This window comes from Falco cherrug, chromosome 1 (assembly GCF_023634085.1).
Source record: "Falco cherrug isolate bFalChe1 chromosome 1, bFalChe1.pri, whole genome shotgun sequence".
NCBI classification, from domain to species: Eukaryota; Metazoa; Chordata; class Aves; order Falconiformes; family Falconidae; genus Falco; species Falco cherrug.
In genome coordinates this window covers 104,624,567-104,644,917 of record NC_073697.1, presented here as the reverse complement: position 1 = coordinate 104,644,917, position 20,351 = coordinate 104,624,567, and the positions used below count along the sequence as shown (strand labels likewise).

At 44.8% G+C, this 20,351-nt stretch overlaps 1 protein-coding gene across 1 annotated transcript in view; it reads right to left on the bottom strand.

Annotated features, from left to right (window-relative positions):
* The window catches only part of MYBBP1A (MYB binding protein 1a), a 61,659-nt gene that overhangs the window by 22,032 nt on the left and 19,276 nt on the right, over window positions 1-20,351 (bottom strand). Inside the window, exons 21-23 of the mRNA XM_055714329.1 lie at window positions 20,056-20,167; window positions 17,680-17,811; window positions 14,991-15,059 (exon numbers count right to left, since the gene is read on the bottom strand). Coding sequence (XP_055570304.1) covers window positions 14,991-15,059; window positions 17,680-17,811; window positions 20,056-20,167 — 313 coding nt within the window. The remainder of the gene's footprint in view (window positions 1-14,990; window positions 15,060-17,679; window positions 17,812-20,055; window positions 20,168-20,351) is intronic.

Below are 20,351 nucleotides of genomic sequence, written 5' to 3'. Positions count from 1 at the left end.
TCTCTGCCATTTGTTACATATTGAAAAAATAAAATACACAACCAACCAAACCCTCCCCCAACCCCAAACCCACAGCAAGCTCCAGCTTACAGGAGTATTGGTTATAGGAAAATAACCTGTCATTTAGTACTACAGGGCAGGATACCCAGAGCACCACAGCAGAAGTCTCTTCCAATTACTGTCAAAGCTTTTGTAAAAAGAAAACAAAGAGCATGCAAAGCCATGAAGCAAGTGCCAATCTATTGCCAACTCTGCTCCCACAAAACTACTCTGTTTTTACGTTTACACTGGATGTGGGATGGAGAGAAAGGCTCCAACAGAGTAGTCTTGAGTTTCAGGGCTTGCTTTTCATTTCTCTGCCACATTTGTTTCATGCATTTGAGCATTTCTGAGCCTATAAGCTACAATTCTGGTTCATAACAGTTCGGCAGGCAGAGCTGAAGTTAGGTACGGCCTAGAAGCTTATCCAAAAGGGCAAATTATGAAAGGTAAAGGAGAATAAGGCCCACAACAATGGCGCTCCCTGTCCCCGTTCACAGCAGGCTGTTCAGAAGGAGCAGCAGTTCTGTTTATGCTATATATAGCAAGCTTCCTAACCTTCCTTGACACATTAAAATCAGAATTACAGAAGACTCAGCACTCCAACACTGCAGGCAAGACAACCTTCTTGGCTGAGAGCCATCATGACGGTATTTAACAGACAACTTCAACTTGTGACTACCTTAAAACTCTGGAGTTTCACCTGTTAACCTCAACAGGACCAAGCTGCAAATTCTTTGGGGGTGGTGAGAAGATGGGAAAAAAAGGATTCTTTCCAAGTTAAGGACAAACGAAAAATCATCCTTCAAGATCCTTAACAAGTATCCTCACTGAACAAGCATCAAACACCGTTTCTTTAATTCAAACATACAAAACTTACTTGAAGGCTTTAGATGTGAAAAGTGAAAACCAGAGGCGATTAAGAAACATTTGCCAAAGCAATTTTCCTCAATCCACAAGCTATAACTACAGTATTTCACATGGCACGCATGCACACATGCAAGCAAATGTTCCATAGATGTTTCAAATTCAAGGTAAAGGGAGGATAAGGCTGTGGCTTAAGAAAACTATTTTTGAGAACAAAAATTAATTTTTAACTTCCTCACCACTGCTAAAACAAGGCACACACAAGCCGTGGAGCCAAGATTCTCATTTAGCAGCTATCTAAAAGGTTTCGGAGTGGAAAACACTAGCGCCTTCTGGGAGAAGCAGGACTGCAATGACAACACGGCTGGCGCATGCAGTTATGCAGAAGTGCCCATGCCAGGCCACCCGAGCATCTCCATAACCAACTTTAGGTTTAAAAATGTGCTGCCAGTCCTCCCAGGCAGCATTACACATTAGACTTTTACCCCAAATTTACCCAGTTGTCTCCCCTGGTTAAGGGACCCAGGGAGTGCCCATCCTGCGCCCTGTTCGTGGCTGCCTCCTCTGTTCAGCCTGGCCCACAGACACCGCCAGGCTCAAGCGGAGCTCCAAGCCCCACCGGGCACCACGCTGCAGCAGCCAGGCTCAGAAAGCCACCTGTGACGAGCTCTGGGGCAAAACAGGCCTGCATGACAGCACTGCCGCAGCACGGTGCCTAGGCCGTGCAGCTGCCCGCAAGCAAAGTCAGAGATACCTCATGCTGGCCCAGTGAAGACCATGAAAATCTCTTCTGCATGAACATCTGGCTCAGGAGCTGAATTTGGTATTTCCTATTACAATCCAGTGTCTTCAGACTAATCAATCAGCTTTCCAAGCTTATTGATCCATCTTAATCAAGATGCTCCCTCAGCCAGCCTTGACAAGGTCCAATATTGCTGTCTGAAGTAGGCAGGACACGTGGCCAGCACAGAAGCTGTCCTACCAGAGGCCAGTTTCCAGGCTTGCAAATTTTTCCTCCTGCCTCCAGAAACAGGCAAGGCACAATAATGCAGCAGACACCGAGCAGAACCCGCCACCCATCAACCACTATGCCCTGCTCCCACACCTTCCCTGTGCACCAAACGCCATGCTCTGGGCCACAAAGGAGTGTCCTCCTAGCCCTCCCTCTGCCTGGCCTTGCAAAAAAACCACAAAATAGGAGATTTATGAGCCCAGGAACAAAATTCTCCTTGCCAAAAAGTGATCAAAACAAATGATATTTTATAGCTTAAATTAAGCTTCTGCGACAAATGGATAAGACAGATTTTGCAACGCTAGTTAATTACAACATGTAAAGCATTTAAGTGACACCTAAATTACATTTTACAACTTTGGATGACAGAGGCAATCTTACTCAGTGTACTCCCACCGAACATCCTACCTAGGTCATCAAGCCTTTGCAATTTTCAGTGGTTTAGAATAAGCCAACCTCACTGCAACAGTTTAATGCAAAATAGATTGTACCTGTTCCTAGTAAAAAAGCAGTTTTCTGTGATACAGCAGGATGCTTTCCGGCCAGGAACATTTAAACAACTCGCAACAGCTTGCATTATTAGCACTTGAAAATAATTGTCACACACGAGACACGTTTTGCTCATTTGACTATCGTCATGCAGATGATCTGTTTAGGTCTTCTTGAGTGCAAAAAATTATCAGCGAACTCTGTTGGGTCTGTGGGTTTTTTATATCCACTTCTATTTCTAAACCTCTGAAACAGCCAACACCCATCTCTCTAGCTGGTTTCTAAACAAGCTGAACAGTAGTTTGCAAACACAAAGGTTTGTGTGTCCTCTTAAGCTGTTGGAACATACGCCAGTAATTCCCAGCACGGACCAACTTCTCAGTCACTATCTCAGCAACAGAAAAAATGGAAAAGCAATCACCTGCTCATCACCTGCTAGGCAGCAGGCAAATGGGGTCTCTCACCTCCATGACACAGGCTCAACCCCAATGACTTGGCGATAGTGGAAATCGCTTGCTACAACACCTGCAAGTAGGGGAAAACCAAATGCACAGGATGCAGTGCTACATTCCAGTCTTGGTCCTCACTATCCTGCTTTTTGGATTTGAGGTTTTACAGCTAGGCTTACTGAAAAGAACAAAGCTCCCTGGAAGACAGCAATTGAGAAAAAACTGACTGTGAAGAAATCTTCATCTTCTACCCCTCCTGCTCACTCCCCTCTCCCCTTTATTTTTATTATCATTCACAAACCTCTTCACCCGTGGCTCAGATATCCTGCTTTAAGCAGCAGCAATGAGAAGTTAAGAAACCTATACAATTCTCCTACTATTCCCAAGGCTCTGAAGAGCAGCTGTCACATCGATCAGATGGGCTGTTAACTTCATTCTGCTGCTGCTTACTTGTCTATACTACAAAAAGTTTTATCACATTAGCTATGCTGGCACATCCTCCTCCTCCACAACATGAAAACAGCTATTGCAAGACACAAGCACTTAAACCACCACCGCTCAATCTGGCTGAAAAACATGGAATGAGCTACACCCCACAGAAACCACCTTTATATAATGCAGCTGCACCTACACGAGCTATGTCAGCCTTAGTCCTATAGGGAAAAAAACAGTCATTGCCTCCACTGACAATCACACCAGTATGGTTTTTTTACATGTACTTGAGCCAGGAGAAAACCCAGGACTAGCAGTCAAGACACTTGAGCAGCCTGCCTGCAGACCAAGGTATATATATGGTATTCACTTACATACCGGTTTCTTCATGCCCTAAAACATCATTATTTAATTTGTTTAATCAGGGACTCTGCAAATCATGTTCTCTCCACTGCTGCTGAGTGGATTTTTTTCCCATGCTTGGTTCCTCTGCAAACAGTGCTCTGGACGACGCTCTTGTCAGAGCAAAAGCCTCATCTTCCACTTGCCTAACCAGAGGAACTCATTTGTGAAAGCCTGCTCACTCCAGCAGGACATTTGTGCCCAATACAAGTGGGCACATGTACAGCTGCTTCCTTCAGCATCGTTCTGTTGGCAGCTAGGAAAGGAAGGGGGGAAAAAATCATTAAAAAATAATTTTAAAAAATTATCAAAGCTCCCTCCTACAGTCACCACAATCTAACAAGAACTAGTGACAGAAATAAGGTGTTGCCAGATTTTAAAGGCAGTAAAGATGAGTCAGTACACAGAGGGAGAAGACTTGACACCGCAGTTTTTCAGAGGATATCTGCACATTAAATACAGCGCTTCACTGGCAGGCTTCCTGAAGGGTCTGCAGGACATTTGGGCAGTCAAAACAATGAACATGTAAAATAACACACTGGACTCCTGGTCCAGGCCTGGCTGATGGTATTAAGCTCTGAATACTTCATTTGCATACAACAAAGATACAGCTAGTGAGCATTCAGGGCTGGGGAAGACATTATTTACCCTTGCGCTCCTCTTTCACCAGAGGCCAATAGGCAGACCCTCAGGACACAGCAATCAATACAGAACAATCCATGGATCAGTCTGCTGCTTTGGTGAACAGAGATTCATTTCTCCCAGGGGTAACCACTTACCATATCAGAAAGGCCAATCAGTCTTAATGTTTCCCTCAAAAAAAAAAAAAAAAAAGTCAATATCTTATTATCCTAAGTTCTTGAAAAATAAAAAGTTGCCATAATTAAGTGAACCATGAGAATACGAACTAAATCAGTAGCAGAACACAGATATCAGCACCCATAAGCACTGACGTTTTCTTGCTTTTTCCGTAATGCTCAGTTACAGGATTGAAACGGGGGGGGGGGGGCGGCGGAATATTGGTACCACAGGGCATACTGACATACTGAGACTAGAGGAGAAAAGAACGGCAATGGATTCTGTGCAATGCATCCAAGCCTCTCCCTTCCCACATTAAAAAATAATAATCAGGAAATATGCCCATTTCCCTCTCCACTCCTAAATATACTTCCCTCCCAAGTAAAGAACAAAGTCACAGTTTAAAACAAAACACCTAAGACAATTTAGTTTCTTAATATGGTCCTGTTTACTTTGGAGCATTTCCACTTTGCTTTTCCAAACTCCTCACTCTAAACACCAGAGCCAGAAATGCCCTTTTGTTAAGAAATCAAAGCAGAAATTCTCACAGAATGCCCCAGTAGCTGAGGCTCAAAGGAGTATTACCAAGTATCAAGAAACCTCTCGCAAAATCATCTGGGGCACTATCCTTTCTCTCGACCCTAGCTTTCCTCTTGAAAAAAACCAAACCTATCCCAAAGCTGTCATTTTGATAATTTTTATTTTACACGCATACAACTGTATTATCAAACATCAAGAAGCTCCACTGACACCTCAAGTTACTTGCACATGTTGGCAAAACCAAAACTGTCCCTGCTCCAGTTCCCTCATCTGGCTGCTCTTCACAACACCTTCTAAGCCAGATGTCTCCTCTGCACAAACAAAGACAATTTTCTTCAATTCAGGAGAGACATGCAATAGGATTTTCTTTAGACTATACAGAAGGCAGTTACTGCATAATGTGGCCTATTTAAAGGGACTTTGCTCAAGTCAAATTCAATAATTTAGGAGATTTAAGAGCAGTACACATTCAAAAGAGAAAACTCGAGTTGCCTAGGCATTGTGTGCCTTTTAGCTGCTGTCCTCAATTCACTAGACCAGTCTTGATTTTGCAAGGACAAAGGTTTTCATCTTTTGAGAACATTTATAAGCAGATAATAAGAAATTAGAATTCTAATCCACTCAAACGTCCACTACTGAAGTTCAGCTTTCAAGCAGTACAAAAAAAAAAAAAAAGTACTCACACGTCAGTAAAATTGTTAGCTTAGAACATTGAAATGAACAACACTGCTAAGCGAAAAAAAGAAGTTGGAAATTGTACTGCATTGAACTCTGTAGATTCATCGATTCGCATGCTCACCAGCAGACCTCTCCATTTTGCAGAATCCACTGAGAGAAGCACCATGACATGACAGACTGCACATGGCTCTCAGGGAGAGCGACATGGCTGGAGACCATATTCTGCTAGGAGATAGCTGATAAATCCTGCAGAGAAACCCAAACTCCTTTCTTGTGCTTTAACTTCTGCAGAGTGGCATTTGAATACACACCAAGGGAAAGCAGAAACACAAAGAGCCAAACCCCATTCCTCCTGCACCCCTAAACCACAACAAAAAGGGACCTACCACTTCCTACACCAACTCTTAAGAATATCCTTGTAAGTACAGCCTAGGTTGGCGTTTCATTTGACACTGCAACAAAACACTTGCCCCCTCTTCACTTGCGAGCACAGTTGCTCATTTCCAAACAAAGATCCAACAGCCCACTGTAAACAGCAGAAATCATTACCGAAAACTTCAAGAAAACAGGATTCTATGCTAATGTTTTTGTAATATTTTGTAGCATGAATATAACTCCAGCCTGTATGACTGAGACAGTCACCGATTTCATCTCAGCCCCAGACATTTCTTCCCATCCTGTTTTCGTTATGCTGTTATTACATAAATGGCAATGACCTTGCCTCCAAGCAAACTTTTCCCATTTGCTCTACACAAGTCCCTACTCATCAAATTGTTGAAGGGGCTATGTTTGTCAGGCTGAGCAGAACACACTTGGGTGGTTCACTCTTTTTAAAAACTATCAACTCCCCATGTGTCAGATGGCAAGTTTAATTTAGTAGGCTAGGAAAATTACTCAGTCTTGGAAAATAACTGCAATATGGTATGTATCTAACTCAGCGAGTCCATCCGACATGCAGGGCTGTTCAAGCTACTGATCAGTCCCACCGTTGGATAGCTCTTGACAGCAGCTACATCTATAGTAACAACTAAAGTATATGTGACCTTTTAATTCTCTTACTTCCTCCCAGCAACAGATTAAAATGTTTCCTCCATTAATGAGGATTTGCTACACGATCATCACAATCAGCTGAATGGCAGTAAGCAGAATAAACACAGTCTCTATCTCCACAATCAGAATAAAGAGGCAAGTAGGAGCTTTTTCATGTTTATTTGCGCTGCACCAAGTGTGGTGGAATATAAACCCCGGGACTGCTAAAGGGCAGTTTCTCTGTGCCAGTCAATTAATGCCTGGTATCATTATGGATTTGTATGTGGGCAATGCAGGCATCTATCTGCTAGACACTTTTGCAAAAGACACAGCGGCCATTAAAAGGCCCCAAGAAATAGAACCAAAAAACCATTATGACAGAAAAAATAAAGAACCATAAACAGATAACAACATGTACAATGCTCCAAAGAGACCCTGTAGACTCAGTGACAGGGGTGTCTTGTTCAACTGAGATACACCATGAGCACACAAAGTTCTCAATGCAAACACAAGTAAAAACTCGTGCCATGGGATTTCAAGCATTCCGCTTAAATGCAGTCAGGAGGACCTGAAAAATTTAACGAGAACTTTTTAAATTTCCAACCATCTCACACAAGTGAGAGGAAAGGGAGAAAGAAACACGCCTTACAAAGCAGTTCATCAGAGCACACTACATTTTACTATGGCATTAGACATCTTTCCACAGAACAGCAGAGAATATTTGCAGATGCTGTCAACGTCCTCCAACTCACCAAAGGAAGACAGTTTCTTTGAGCTCTCCCAGTGCAAGAAACGCTCTCAAAAATGAAAGGTTAGGATGCAATAATCCATATCCACAACCATCCTAAAGGTCTAGGTATTAAAAATCTCCACACAATAATGTAGAGCGCTTTGGCCCTGACCCAGCAAAGCACTCAAGCATTCAGCTATTTCCCCTTCAACTTCAGAGGGACAGTTTACATACCTAGAGCTAGTTCATGTCACAGGGCTTTTGCTGGCTCATGATGAGATAGCTCAAAAATGTCCAAAAGCCCACCCGTGGTTCAGCTTCACCTTGCAAAACACAGGATCTCCTTGACCACCTCCTTAGACAAAAACAGGAACAGGGGCAGGACACTGACCAGAGCCAAAGCATGTCAGTTTGACATGCATTTTCCAGCTGCAAATAATTTCCCTTTGTTGAAGAGAGGGTGCATGCTGAACAGAGGAAGACACAAAGGAAGAAGTCTGCAGGCAACAGCCACTGTAACACTACATCACACAATAAGCTGTCACTGCCTGTGGGTTACTACCCTTGGAAGGTCTGCTCACCACAACTGGACCCCGAGACAAGCCCCCCCCTAGTGACACCTCTATGGAGGACACAGGCACAGCGTGTCCTACCTCTGCTGAGAGGATGGAGGATGCTTTGAAGGAACGGTACCTTTCAGTCCCAGCCTATTGCTTAGCTAGCACCGGCAGCCCAGTTCTCATTTCTGAGGCAAAGGAGGTAGAACTGAACTGGTGCTGATGCTTATCTGGGGAGCTTTAACTTGCTTCATTATTAGTAAGAGCTTATGCTAAATATTCCGTAACAAGTCCTTTCTATACCACCTGCTGGAAACTATCTGTGAGAATGCAGGCAAGGCATGGTGTGTTAATGTAGTGATCCATTCATCTATTGCAGCATGAGGAAGAACACTCCCAAACACGCACATAGAGGGGTGCTGGCTTATGATGCTTTGCAGTGCTTTTAGTGTTCTTGCTATATTAAAGTTTAATTACTTTTTAACTTGGATATTTACATAGAACATAAAACAGAAAGATAACTGTCAACCAGCCAGGACCTCTTTGGCAGGACTTTGAGATCTTATTTTACTCTTCTAGTGATGGCAGCTCTGGCAAAGAATTGCTTCAGTTCTGTAAAATTATGTCTATAGAAGTTTGATCCCTTTGGGGAGACTGCCAAAGCACCAAGATTAATTAGCAACTTACCTAAAATACACTCTCTATTAGATAGATCTTAAGGGGTTCCTTGTCACAGACTGCTTTATAAAAACACATTTTGAAATACTAATGAATCTATATGACATAAGACGACATTTTGAACTCTGTCTCAGTGCCCATTCTCATCTCCACACTAAATAAAATGACTTTTATTAGTATCATGAAAGCTCTGCACTTACATCAGCTTTGCAGAGTTCTAGCCAAATCAGAAAATAAACTCACTCTATGGACAAATACAGCACCATTATGCTCCCAGCTACTGCAACATCCTCAATCAATATAGCTTCAAACATAAATAAGAGGACAGGAATGTATTCAAACTGATGTGTGACCACAGCGCAAAAAAAATTGCAAAGGCTCTTAGTAACTGTGTTGAAATGTACACTCCTAGTATTTCCCCAAAGGAAAAGAACAAAGGACAGGTATCAAATCATTTGCATAAACCCTAGGAAAAAGTTACAGAATAGAAACTGTCTAAGTGAATGTCAGCACAAGCGAGATGCGGATAACACCTTACTCCTGGTAGCAGTGGGCATTTCATTTACTAGTTTTCCTTCCTGAACTGGTTCCAATACCACTTGCCCACAAGCTGGGTTTCCCAGGGAAAAGCATGGTTGTTCCAGTCCAGACTTCCAGAGAGTCCGTGCTTCAGCCTGTTTCCAGTCCAGAGCTGGCACTTGGAGTGTGCACTTGCCTGCAGATGCCTGCATCATCAGTAAGCCTGGGTACTGCAATGCAACCAGCCACACATTTTCCTTCTTCACCCGATCCTCAGACTAACAGAGTTAAGTTTTTATGGTAGAAGCGGTTCACGGACTCATCCAGCCCCTTGGCAGCCCCAGCATTTATGAGAATGCGGGGTGGGGGGCCACTGCAGTAAGAACTACACCACAATTAACAATACACCACCGAGGGGGTTGTGCTGTAACAGCATCAGAGGCACAGCCCAAGACTGCACAATTACAGATAGACGTTACTGTAGCTCATCATACCGATGCTGCTAAAAATAAACTAGGAAGACATTCCTCACCTAAGGCTCAGGAGGGTTCTGGTATGTAGCTGAGTCATGCAACAATCATTAAATTAAACACATCTTGATCCCTGGTTTACGGTCCATCAGCACAAGCCAAAAAAACAAGCCTTTTGTGCATACTGAAAAAGCAACACTGCACCCACTGAAACAAGGCACAAGGAAGTAATTTGAAGGTCAAGGTCCCCTGGAAAACAATTGCAGTAGTAAGACCAAATTGTGTTAAGAAAGAAGGAAGCTAGAACAAGCTCACACAGATTTTTTTCTAAACAGAATTTGAGAGAATGTGTTTAGTGCTTGTGGAAGACATCAGACTGAAAGCAACATCCTTAGTCAACAGAACAGCACAAGCCTCCCCCACCTGTTAGCACCACACACATTCTGCCTGGCTGACCGCAAGGCTTTGCGCTGCCAATGGGATCATCTGTGCCAATGGGATGATCAGTTTAACACAATTCATTAGCACTAGGACAACTCAACGGTACAACAGAAGCTCCATTTTTGATGACTTGTTGTTTTCCATACCAGTCTTACCACTGAAGACTATATCCCTAGCTGTCATTTTTTCCCAGCCTACTTAAAGCACACATATGTATGCATGTAGGTACTGGATTCTAGAAATGTTAGCTATACTTTACTCAAGTGTAAACACCCTGTTGGTAAGAGAAAGCTAGCAAATCTCCCTATATGTACAAAAAGATTGTGATGTGTGCACTGGTCCCGTTTTCCTGCCACTGCAGACACTTCTGCTGGCCATTCCAGAAGTACACAGTCACAGGTAGGATGACTGATTTCAAGGACCCCAGACCTCAGAACTGCATCCAACAAGCTGGATTAGACTACCCAAAAAATTCCATTCTTTACTGCCTTCATTCTTTTTTACTTCAATTTGTAGCGCTTCTCACACACTGAAGTCCTCTTGAAAAGCTTCACCATAGCTGCTTACAATCTAGTGATTTCATATAGTTTCTATTCACTTCTTTCTACAGTAGACAACAGCGTAAAGAACACATCATCCACAGACATCAGGCAGACCACATTCTGAGAAGACAGCACAGCTTTAAGTTATATGTTGGTTTAACTTATACATATGGGAAATTAAGGATCAACAAGAGTTTATCTAAAAGATCCCAACTGCTACTGTAGTAAAAAAAAAAAAAAAAAAGCACAAAAAAACCAAACCATAAAACCAAACCACAGCAAAACCCACCAGATTTCTCAGTTCAATAAATTAAAGACATCCAAACATTAGCATGTTCATTTTTTAAAAGCCTGAAGCATTTTAACTTGCACACAGGCACCTTTGGGACAGCAGTTGTCTTTAGCTCCACACTTCAAGAAATGAAAAATAGGCCAGCCAACCGGTAACACTGAACATTCAAAGCACCAGCTGCCAGTCACAGCGCAGCTCATAGTGTCCTGCAGTCAGTGTGGTCTCACAAAAGGTGAGGAGTCCAGTTCAGATGCGTGAACTGCCTGAAACAAGGTGTTTCTGCAGATCCACTGTCACATCTTCATCTTGTATCTTTCTGATGTATAGGTTTAAACAGGTCCTAAGTGAATTCAAGGTGGGATGACAGGCCCCCACCCCGGCTCAAGCATCCCTGGCCCTTTGTTCCCCCGCTCACAAATTACACCATTCTCTCCAGCTGTTTCCTTTTCCAGGGAAACTGCTGTATTACTGTCTCCTGCAGGCATCCATGCTCCAGGAGTAACATCAGAGGAATAGAACTTGGCCACAGGTACAAGCTTTGGTTCCAAGTTCAGTCTCAGTAAGACCATTGCAAATTCACCTTTCCAGTTTGAAACTTGTTATACAGGTTGTGCTTTCAGCTAGGAAAACCTACCAACCCAACCACTGTGAGCCACGTTTAAAACTTCCTTAAGAGCTCTCACCTCTCAAAGTGCTGTTTGTTTTATCGCACAAATTACTTCAACATGGAGGTGAACAACCTTACTGATGCTTTAGGCATGTAGGAACAGTGTCAAGAGGAAAAGGGCTGACTTGATGTCAGTCACAGTATCTGAGGTTTTTGTTCTAAAGCTGCCTTTTCTTCTGCTAAGCTTTGCATCAAGGTGCACCCTCTGATGCACCTGCCTTTGGATATCTCCAAAGGACCCTTCTCTACAGCAGTCACACCTGCCAGAGAAAGGCACCTCCCAGAAAGGCATCAGATAGCTACAAACACCTCTGTCTTCACAGACATAACGCTGCTGCTGAGGGTTTGATATTCTCTGGCTTTTAGAGGTGAGCAACTGAGGGAGACAGGACGCACAGAGGCTGCAGCAATGCAAGACCCAGTTCCCCAAGTCATCAGCTACAGCCAACAGTCTATACAAACTCTGCTTTCCAATATTCTCGTACTCACTTCACGGAGCCATAATTTCATGTTAACAAACACTGCCGTTTGATGAAATAAATCATAGCTTTCACCCTGTCACTCCTGGCCCTGAACTGAGTGTCCCTGCGCCCTGAACAAAACCAGTGAATTGATCAAAATTAATTTTAACACAGCAAAAGGGCAGGGGGAAATGTGTCCAAGAGGAAACTAAGTTTTCAGTCAAATTATCCTCAAGTCCATTCTCCAATATAACTGCACGAACACTCGGGCACCAGACAGACAGCAAGCTTCCCAGGGTCAGGGCAAATGGCTGGGGCTGGAGAGGCCAGACTGCTCCTCTCCAAGGCAGCACTAGCTGAGCAGCATTTGAACAGCTCCTGCATTTCCTCTCAGTTACAGCTGCCCAGAAATTGAGTTTGACAGACCTGCAACAGCCCATAACAGAAGGCACAGGAACAACATTTCACATACATTTTGGGTTTGCTGTTTCTTGACAGGAGCCCAGGAAGGTGCAGGCTTTGCTGTACACTGTGTGACTTACCAAGCACAGAGGGAAACATGCCGCAGCTTCAACCAGGTCACTTAGTGATCAAGTTTGACTTCCCACCAGAGGCCCCAGCAAGAGCAGAGACCCCTGAAGTAAAAGCTGGACATGTATGCCAGTGACCGTAAGATCTTCCCTTAAAGACCTTAAGAAAACTCAGGGACCAGTGCAGCTGAGAAGAGAGATGAAACAGACTCCCTACATCCATGCTGCTCTCACAAACTCCCAGGTATTTGGGATGATGAGGAAGAAACATGCCCTCCTGCATCCTCCTCATGAACGACTTTTCCTTTTGTTCAAAACTACCCAAAAGCCCAACCTGAAGGTACATGCGCTTCTCCTACCCCCTTGGGAAGGGTCTCCCCAAGGCTGGCTGGGATAGCAGCGGCCAGCAGCCCTGCTGTGCCAGATCCCCAGGGTTCATTGCCAGGCCAACACAAGACACCTGGCCAGAGCTGCGAGCCTCCACCTTCCCGTGCAGAGCACGGCTCTCCCCAGCCAGCACAGCCCCGAGGACTCCCTGCCAAAGGGATCTGCAAAGCCAAGATGTCAAAATCACAGTGGGATTAGCTGTTCATACAGATGCAGCAGGCATAGCCAGAACGATCAGCATTAATAGCAGGAGCGTTAGAAGGGAAATTAAGCCTCATGTCTCTGGGACTAAGTTAGTTTAATGACTAGAAGCCAATATTCAGGGCTGAACATGGATGACTACTCCACTTGCCTCTAAACCATGAGGGGTGGCCAAATTATCAGAAGACCTTTGGCGTCTTCAGGACTCTGAGTTAGGACAGCCCTTTTGGTAGCTGAGCCTCTCCACTTCACTCCCCCAGAGGCTGCCAGGAGCTGCAGAGACTCCAGAGAAGGTATCCCCCTGCTTCACCCACAACATCACTTTGCCACATACACCCACCTAGCTTGCCCCCTACCCCCAAGATACCACTGAAGCACATCTGCATTGAGAATCAGTGGGAAAATTTAATTGAAAACCTGGCAAATCTGACATTTGATGAGGGGAAGACAGAATTCCTGAAAAGGAAGCAGTGTGCAAAAAACTTAGAGCTGCAACTCCAAACTCCACAGGCTTTACACAGCTTACTCTCCATGTTGCCTTTGTTTAAACAGTAGTATATCCGTGTTCTCTATCCAGTCTCCCACACACAGCACACTGCACGTCCTCCCCTACTCCTCCCACCTACAGATAAACAGGCACTGGAAACAAAGCTTGAGCAGATAACTGGAAGCCCTGAAAGAAGGACAGTATTATTCCCTGTGGGGAAGCAGATACCCATATAAAGAAGCTGTCTGCTTGGGATGCTGTTCTGGTTTCTTGAGGGTGGGATCAAGTATGTGCCTTACAATTAATTTGTTTGTTATTTGTGTGACACATCCTTATTTCTATCCACTAAAATTACTAATAGCTTAATTCACTTTTTTGTTGTTGTTGTTGTTCTTTGAATCAGAGCCATTTCTTTTGGGTAGAAGAGCCTGAAATGCAATTTACACTGACAAGGTAAAGCAGCCTTCCTGTAAACACATACCTTCACGCTTCCTCCAAAGATCAGAAACAATAAAACAGCTATTTATGAAACAGAAAGGTCAATCTAGGATGCATTTCTGCAGGGGACACATGCTACATGTTACAGCTAAGGGGTGGGAAAGTTTGAGAGACAGTGCTACTGGCCTAAAGGGGTTTTGGTTATTAACTCGCACTACAGTCCATGCTGCAGTGAAAATCCAGACGGGCCTCATTCTCTGCTCATGCAACAGTGAGCTGTGCACTCACCCTGCAATGTTTTATTGATAAGGCTCCACTAATTTTGTGTCAGTCAGGCACAGGCAATCAACCATCAAAAATCTGATCTATAGTACAGGTGGTTTTAAACTAGACACAGAAGCACATGGCCCAGAAAATGCAGGACAGCTGGCAAGGCGCAGAACAGACTCAAGAAGCCAACCTGGAGTTAGCGTTAGGAGGCAAGGATTACAACATGCTACATTAATACAGAGGAACATCTTACCCATAAGAAAGTAATCAAGGAATAAGTGACTGAAGGCAAGCCCTACAACAATCAGGCCTCAACCCTGAAAGCCGCAGGCAGTTTTTAAACAAGATGCTACCAAAGAACCCCTGTGCCTGTAAATACACAAGCTACTTTCACAACTTCAGTCACAGACCTGAAGCAGCAAGGCTGTATTTGCAAAACCTCTCCTCTCTGGAAGCCCATTTCTCAAAACTGGGCAGCCCTAAAGGTAGGAATGAGCATATTAAGCATCACCTGAGCTGCTGTGATTAAGTGGCTTCTCCAATCGACTGTTTAATACTGCTTCGTTTGTTTGCTTTCCTCCTTACCTGCTGATGTTGCCTGGCTCCCGCTGTGATAAACTTGACAAGAGTATCTACCAATGGCTTACACATGATCTGTAAGAAAGAAAGACCCAGTCTCCTATTAGTGGTTTGCTGACAGACAGGTTTGTTTTTCCAAGCAAAACAGTCTGTATTTTACACAGCTTCTTGAGTAAGAAGAAACTGCCACAAGAAAGAAAAGTGCCCAGAAATCAGCAACAGCTTATTTGGAAGTTAACAGCTTTGCTCACACCAGCACCGAATGAAATCTTAATCACAACAGAATCAGCAGCAAAATGCTTAACTCTGAAAAATCAGGCAAAGATTTCACCTCCTGTGTTCTGCCTGGTTCTTGATTTAAGTCTGCATCTGCCTGATACTTTACGTAGGCAGTTCACTTTGTGTAGAGGAACAGTCCCAGAGGCAAAGGAGAATATGCTGAGTTAGACTGGAGATCGTCAGAGCTTGGGGAAAGATCCAAACCTGCCTGCTGAAGGGGCCAGAACCAACTCTGTCAGGAGGAAAGCCTCCCTGGAGACAGGTTAAAGTTGTCACCTGCAGTAAGTCTTGACCTAAACAACCTTTCTAGAGGAGGGGCAATTGTCAGAAAAACTTGATGAACCTCTGCTCTGCCCTAACCCACCGATTTCTTTGTTTATAGGCAAAATACTTCCAAATCTAGGGGCAAAAGAAATGAGGAAGTATCTGGATTGAAAATACCTTATGGGCATACCTCTAATGCCATCTGTCAGGCACTGGGTGATCTGGCCCTAACAAAGCACGGACAGCAGTTTGCTGCACAGTTCACTGACATATTCCAACCACTGCACCTTAAATGGTTTCTTTCTGGGGGGAAGGAAACCTACAAAAAGAAAAGATAGCTCTATCAAGTGGGCAAACCCCAGCTTTAAACAGGCCAGTATCTTCTGTATATCATTACCTTTGTTTTATAAAAGGGGTGCAATGATCTGGACAAGGAGATCGAGTGCACCCTCAGTAAGACTGCAGACAGCGAGTTGGGCGGGAGTGCTGGTCTGCTTGCAGGTAGGAAGGCTCTGCAGAGGCATCTGGACAGGCTGGATCGATGGGCCAAGGCTCAGTGCAGGTCCTGCAGCTGGGTCACAACAACCCTACACAACCCTACGGGCTTGGGGAAGAGTGGCTGGAAAGCCACCTGAGAAAAGGACCTGGGGGTGTTGCCTGACAGCAGCTGGACATGAGCCAGCAGTGTGCCCAGCTGGCCAAGGAGGCCAGTAGCATCCTGGCTGGTACCTGAAATACTGCGGCCAGCAGGACCAGGGCAGCGATTGTCCCCCTGTACTTGGCACTGGTGAGGTCACACCTCAAATACTGTGTCAGTTTTGGGTCCCTCACTCCAAGACAGACACTGAGGTGCTGGAGCGCATCCAGAGATGGGCAACGGAGCTGGGGAAGGGGCTGGAGCACAAGTCTGACCAGGAACAGCTGAGGGCACTGGGGGTGTTCAGCCTGGAGAAAAGGAGGCTCAAAAGAGACCTTCTTGTGCTCTGCAACTATCTGAAAGGAGGCTGTAGCAAAATGGGGGTTGGTCTCTTCTCCCAAGTAACAAGCGATAGGATGAGAGGAAACAGCCTCAAGTTGCACCAGGGGAGGTTTAGATTGGATATTAGGAAAAGTTTCTTCACTGAAATGGTCATCAAGCAATGGAACAGGCTGCCCAGGAAAGTGGTTGAGTCACCATCCTGGGAGGTATTTAAAAGATGTGTAGGTGATTTTAAAAGACATTTCTGCAAGGAACAGTCACATGACATCCACAGGCTCTACAAACCTGCAGATGGGATCTTAAGCTTGCTGTCCATGTCAGCAGCACACAACCCTTCTCTTCCCCCTATTTCACTAACTTATGTAGGTGGCATTGTGGTCCTAAGAAACCTGCTATGCAAAGGAATTCTCTCCTGGATGGATCCCTCAGAAGTCTGAAAGCATCTTCCCCCAGTCACACAAGCCTATGCCTCCTCCCACCCTCCAATTCCAATAGATACCAGTTCTAAAACGTTGAAGCCTTTGAGAAAGGGCTTCTGGCAGCTGTCTCTACCTCACTCTGACCTAAAAATCCCTGAAGAACTGTATGACATTCAGACCCAAGGCTGGTTTCTTAAAAACTGGCTGTCCTCATAGCGAAAACCAGCTCCAGGCATAGGTCAAGTTTGCAGGAAATCCTCAAACATTTCAGACACTGACTGAACAGACGGCTTGCAGATTAGGTTCCAGCTAGACTCTATGCTCTACAGCCTTCTTGGAAGAAAAACTGAGAAACTGAGCATGTGGTCAGAGCAAAGCTGGACAGGAGCTACATTAGCTGTTTAAACAAGCTGGCCCCCTCCGTCTTTGTGCAAATCTCGCTCATCTGTGTTGCACTGAATACTAGTAAAAAATTAGCACTTCTTAGGCTATGCTTTAAAGAGCAGCCTTCTGTTCATCTACATTCTCCATGCAGTATCCCAGTCCAAACCATAAATGAGATCCTGGCCTTCTGCAGCACTGCTATCAAAACACGTAGTATTAAGAGTCTGAGCAACTGAAGATCCTGGGAAACCTTACAGCAGTTTTCAAAGCCCATAATGAAGCAGAGGCTTCTCTTCCTACTTTCCCCAGAATGACAACTGTACTTTGGAGCCAGCAGAAGACAACATACTACACAGCCAGCAACACTTACCGGGAAGCGTCTGAAGAGATCATGGAACATGGAGATTGTAAGGGCACTGTTGCGTTTAGTCAAGAATTGTGTCAGTGCTTGCTGATATATTACAGTCACTCTCTCCATATCCAAACAACCTGTGCTCAGAAGCTGTTGGGAAAAAGCAGAACAAAAAACTTCCAGTGAAACACAAGGATGAACCACTAGCAATGAAGTAATTAATTTCTACCAGTGCACACAGATTTTTTCCAACAACTAGATATTCTTGGGTAGCTTTTATGATACAGGCCTATGAGATACAGCACAGAACCATAAAGAAACAAAGTGGGCCCCAAACATGTTCTCCCAAGTACCAACAGCTGTATGACCATGTTAGCAAAGGGCAGCACAGCTTTCCAGTGAGACTGCACACACTGCATGTAACGTGGTGTAGTGTGGTGGCTGTACTTCCAGGTTTGTGGTGGGCATGGCTAACACAAGGTTCACAGAACACCCAAAGACCATTCTGAATATGTGAAGAGCAGCTATGTCCAGGATTTTTAGGCACCCAGCGGACAAGCCCTAGTTCTGATCAGGGATCCAGCAATCCCGGAACTGTGTAAATGCTCTAATATCCCCCTCTGGTGGAGAACAGAATCCCAGACATGCAGCAACCAGCCGAGACCTGCACAGCCTATGTGGATCTAAACTAACAAGACAGGGCTGAATGAAGAGCAAAGTGTGGAGCAACGCAATCCCAACATTCCTGACTGTTCCCATATTGCCAAGGAAGCACAGCTCTTTGGGAAGAAAGAAAAATTATGGCCCAAGGAGGTCAAAGCTGTGATCTTCACAACTGTGGATGGGGCTTTCGCAAACCTCTGCCCAAGCAATTTTTCCATGGCCTCATAGCAAGTCAAAGCCATGTTGATGTCGTGTCCCATCCTCAGGTCAAACTCCCAGTGCTACTGCAGCTGAACACAGGCCAAAGTGTAACAGGGGAGACAGATCCTTAAATACATTACCTGGGTTTCCTAGTCAAGTGTCTATACTTAGCACTTACTTGACACACTTGAAGGGAAACAAATTTATTCCTTCTCCCATCAGATGATTACTGTAAAAAATTTCTTCTATAACAACAGCCTTTTTCATAAATTTGGCCACTGCATCATAGGGTCTGCTCTAGTTCCACTTTCCTGCTTACTGACAAGCTCCAGGTTATGCTCACAAAGCACTACTCACTGGAAACACACACCTTTGTCACCAGTTCCCCACTGCAAAACCTTATCGGCCTCAACACAATGTCAACACGAGTGGCACCACACAAACCGAACTGTGTCACCTCCCTCAAACCGGCAATCACTTCAGCTGCTGGCTGTGTCCTGGGCCAGCCAAGAGCACAGCTCTGATCCCACAGGAATAATAGCCTTCCCTGGGAGGCTGCACAAGGATGCTGTGAAACATGTCTCCAGGCTCAACATCAAGCATGTCGTCTACACTCCCCACAGATCTGCCACTTTGTTTTTCTTTCCAGAAAGGCCCGACACTGAACAAGAGCTGGCCGGATCAAGGCTCTCAGTCTCTCGCTAAGCTGTAGAAACATTGGCTATCTTTTCAGCTGCTAATAATAACTCAGTGTTTGTAATTTCCAGGCCCTCCCTTGCCATGAGGTAGCCCTGTTTTTTTTCCTCACCCACAAAACGTCAACAGGATTAAGGTGCTAATTCCTACACACAATTTGAGAGGTTCAGAAGCAAGTATCAGGCTAGCTGGTGAATCAGTATTTGCTAGGTTTATAGTGGAGGTGACTGGACTGAGCTGCCCAATACATAGGGTCACCAAATTCAGAGACCTATGAAATTCAGCGGAGACAGTAGCTGAAAGGGGACCCAACAACAAGGCTCCCCAAGCAACCGACACCCATAGCACTGAAGAGTCTCCCTGCAAACAGCTACCGTTGAAATCAAGGCTGCTCTACACTCTCTTCACCATGAGATAACTCAGCCCAAACCTCAGAGAGATAGGAGTTCACTCTCATCCACCACTGTCCTGTGCTTTCCTGCCCCTCAGGATGCTCATGGAAAAAAATTTGGAGTGACTACACTGAAAGATTAATGGAAAAAACAGCAAATCAGCCAGGAAAGGAGTGTAAATATACATCAGGCTTCTCTGGCAATTAACCTCACTGTACATCAGCAGTCACTGGTGGCTAGGGGCAAGCAGGCACTGCAAAGGCAGGAGGGTGAGGGCCAGATGGGGATGGAGAATTTGACAGTTTTATGGAAAAGAAATCACGCAGAGAGGTATCTGCAGGCAGCAAGAACAGCTGAGACTGAGTAAGGCCCATTCAGCAAAATGGGGTAATGCAACTTTACCAGCAAAAAACCCTGCCTCTAGAGCAGCCTGCTGTCTTACCTGACAAGCCTGCGGGACGATGTTGCTCTGGTTCTCTGGCAAAGGAGTAGGAAGAGTTAATGGCCTATCAGACATGCTTCCCTTTAACACTTTGAGCAGGTATAATGAGGCACTAAAGAAAAAAGGAGAGAATACAGCAGTTACCACAGCATCACGGTGCTGCTGCAAAGCCACAAGGGCAGCAGCCAAGTGATGCAGGCAGCTTATTCTGTAACCAAGCTGGGGTTAAAGAGTCCAAGAGGGCCCCTTCTCTCAGTCTAACCCACTCTGGCCAGACCTACAGACAAATAAATCTC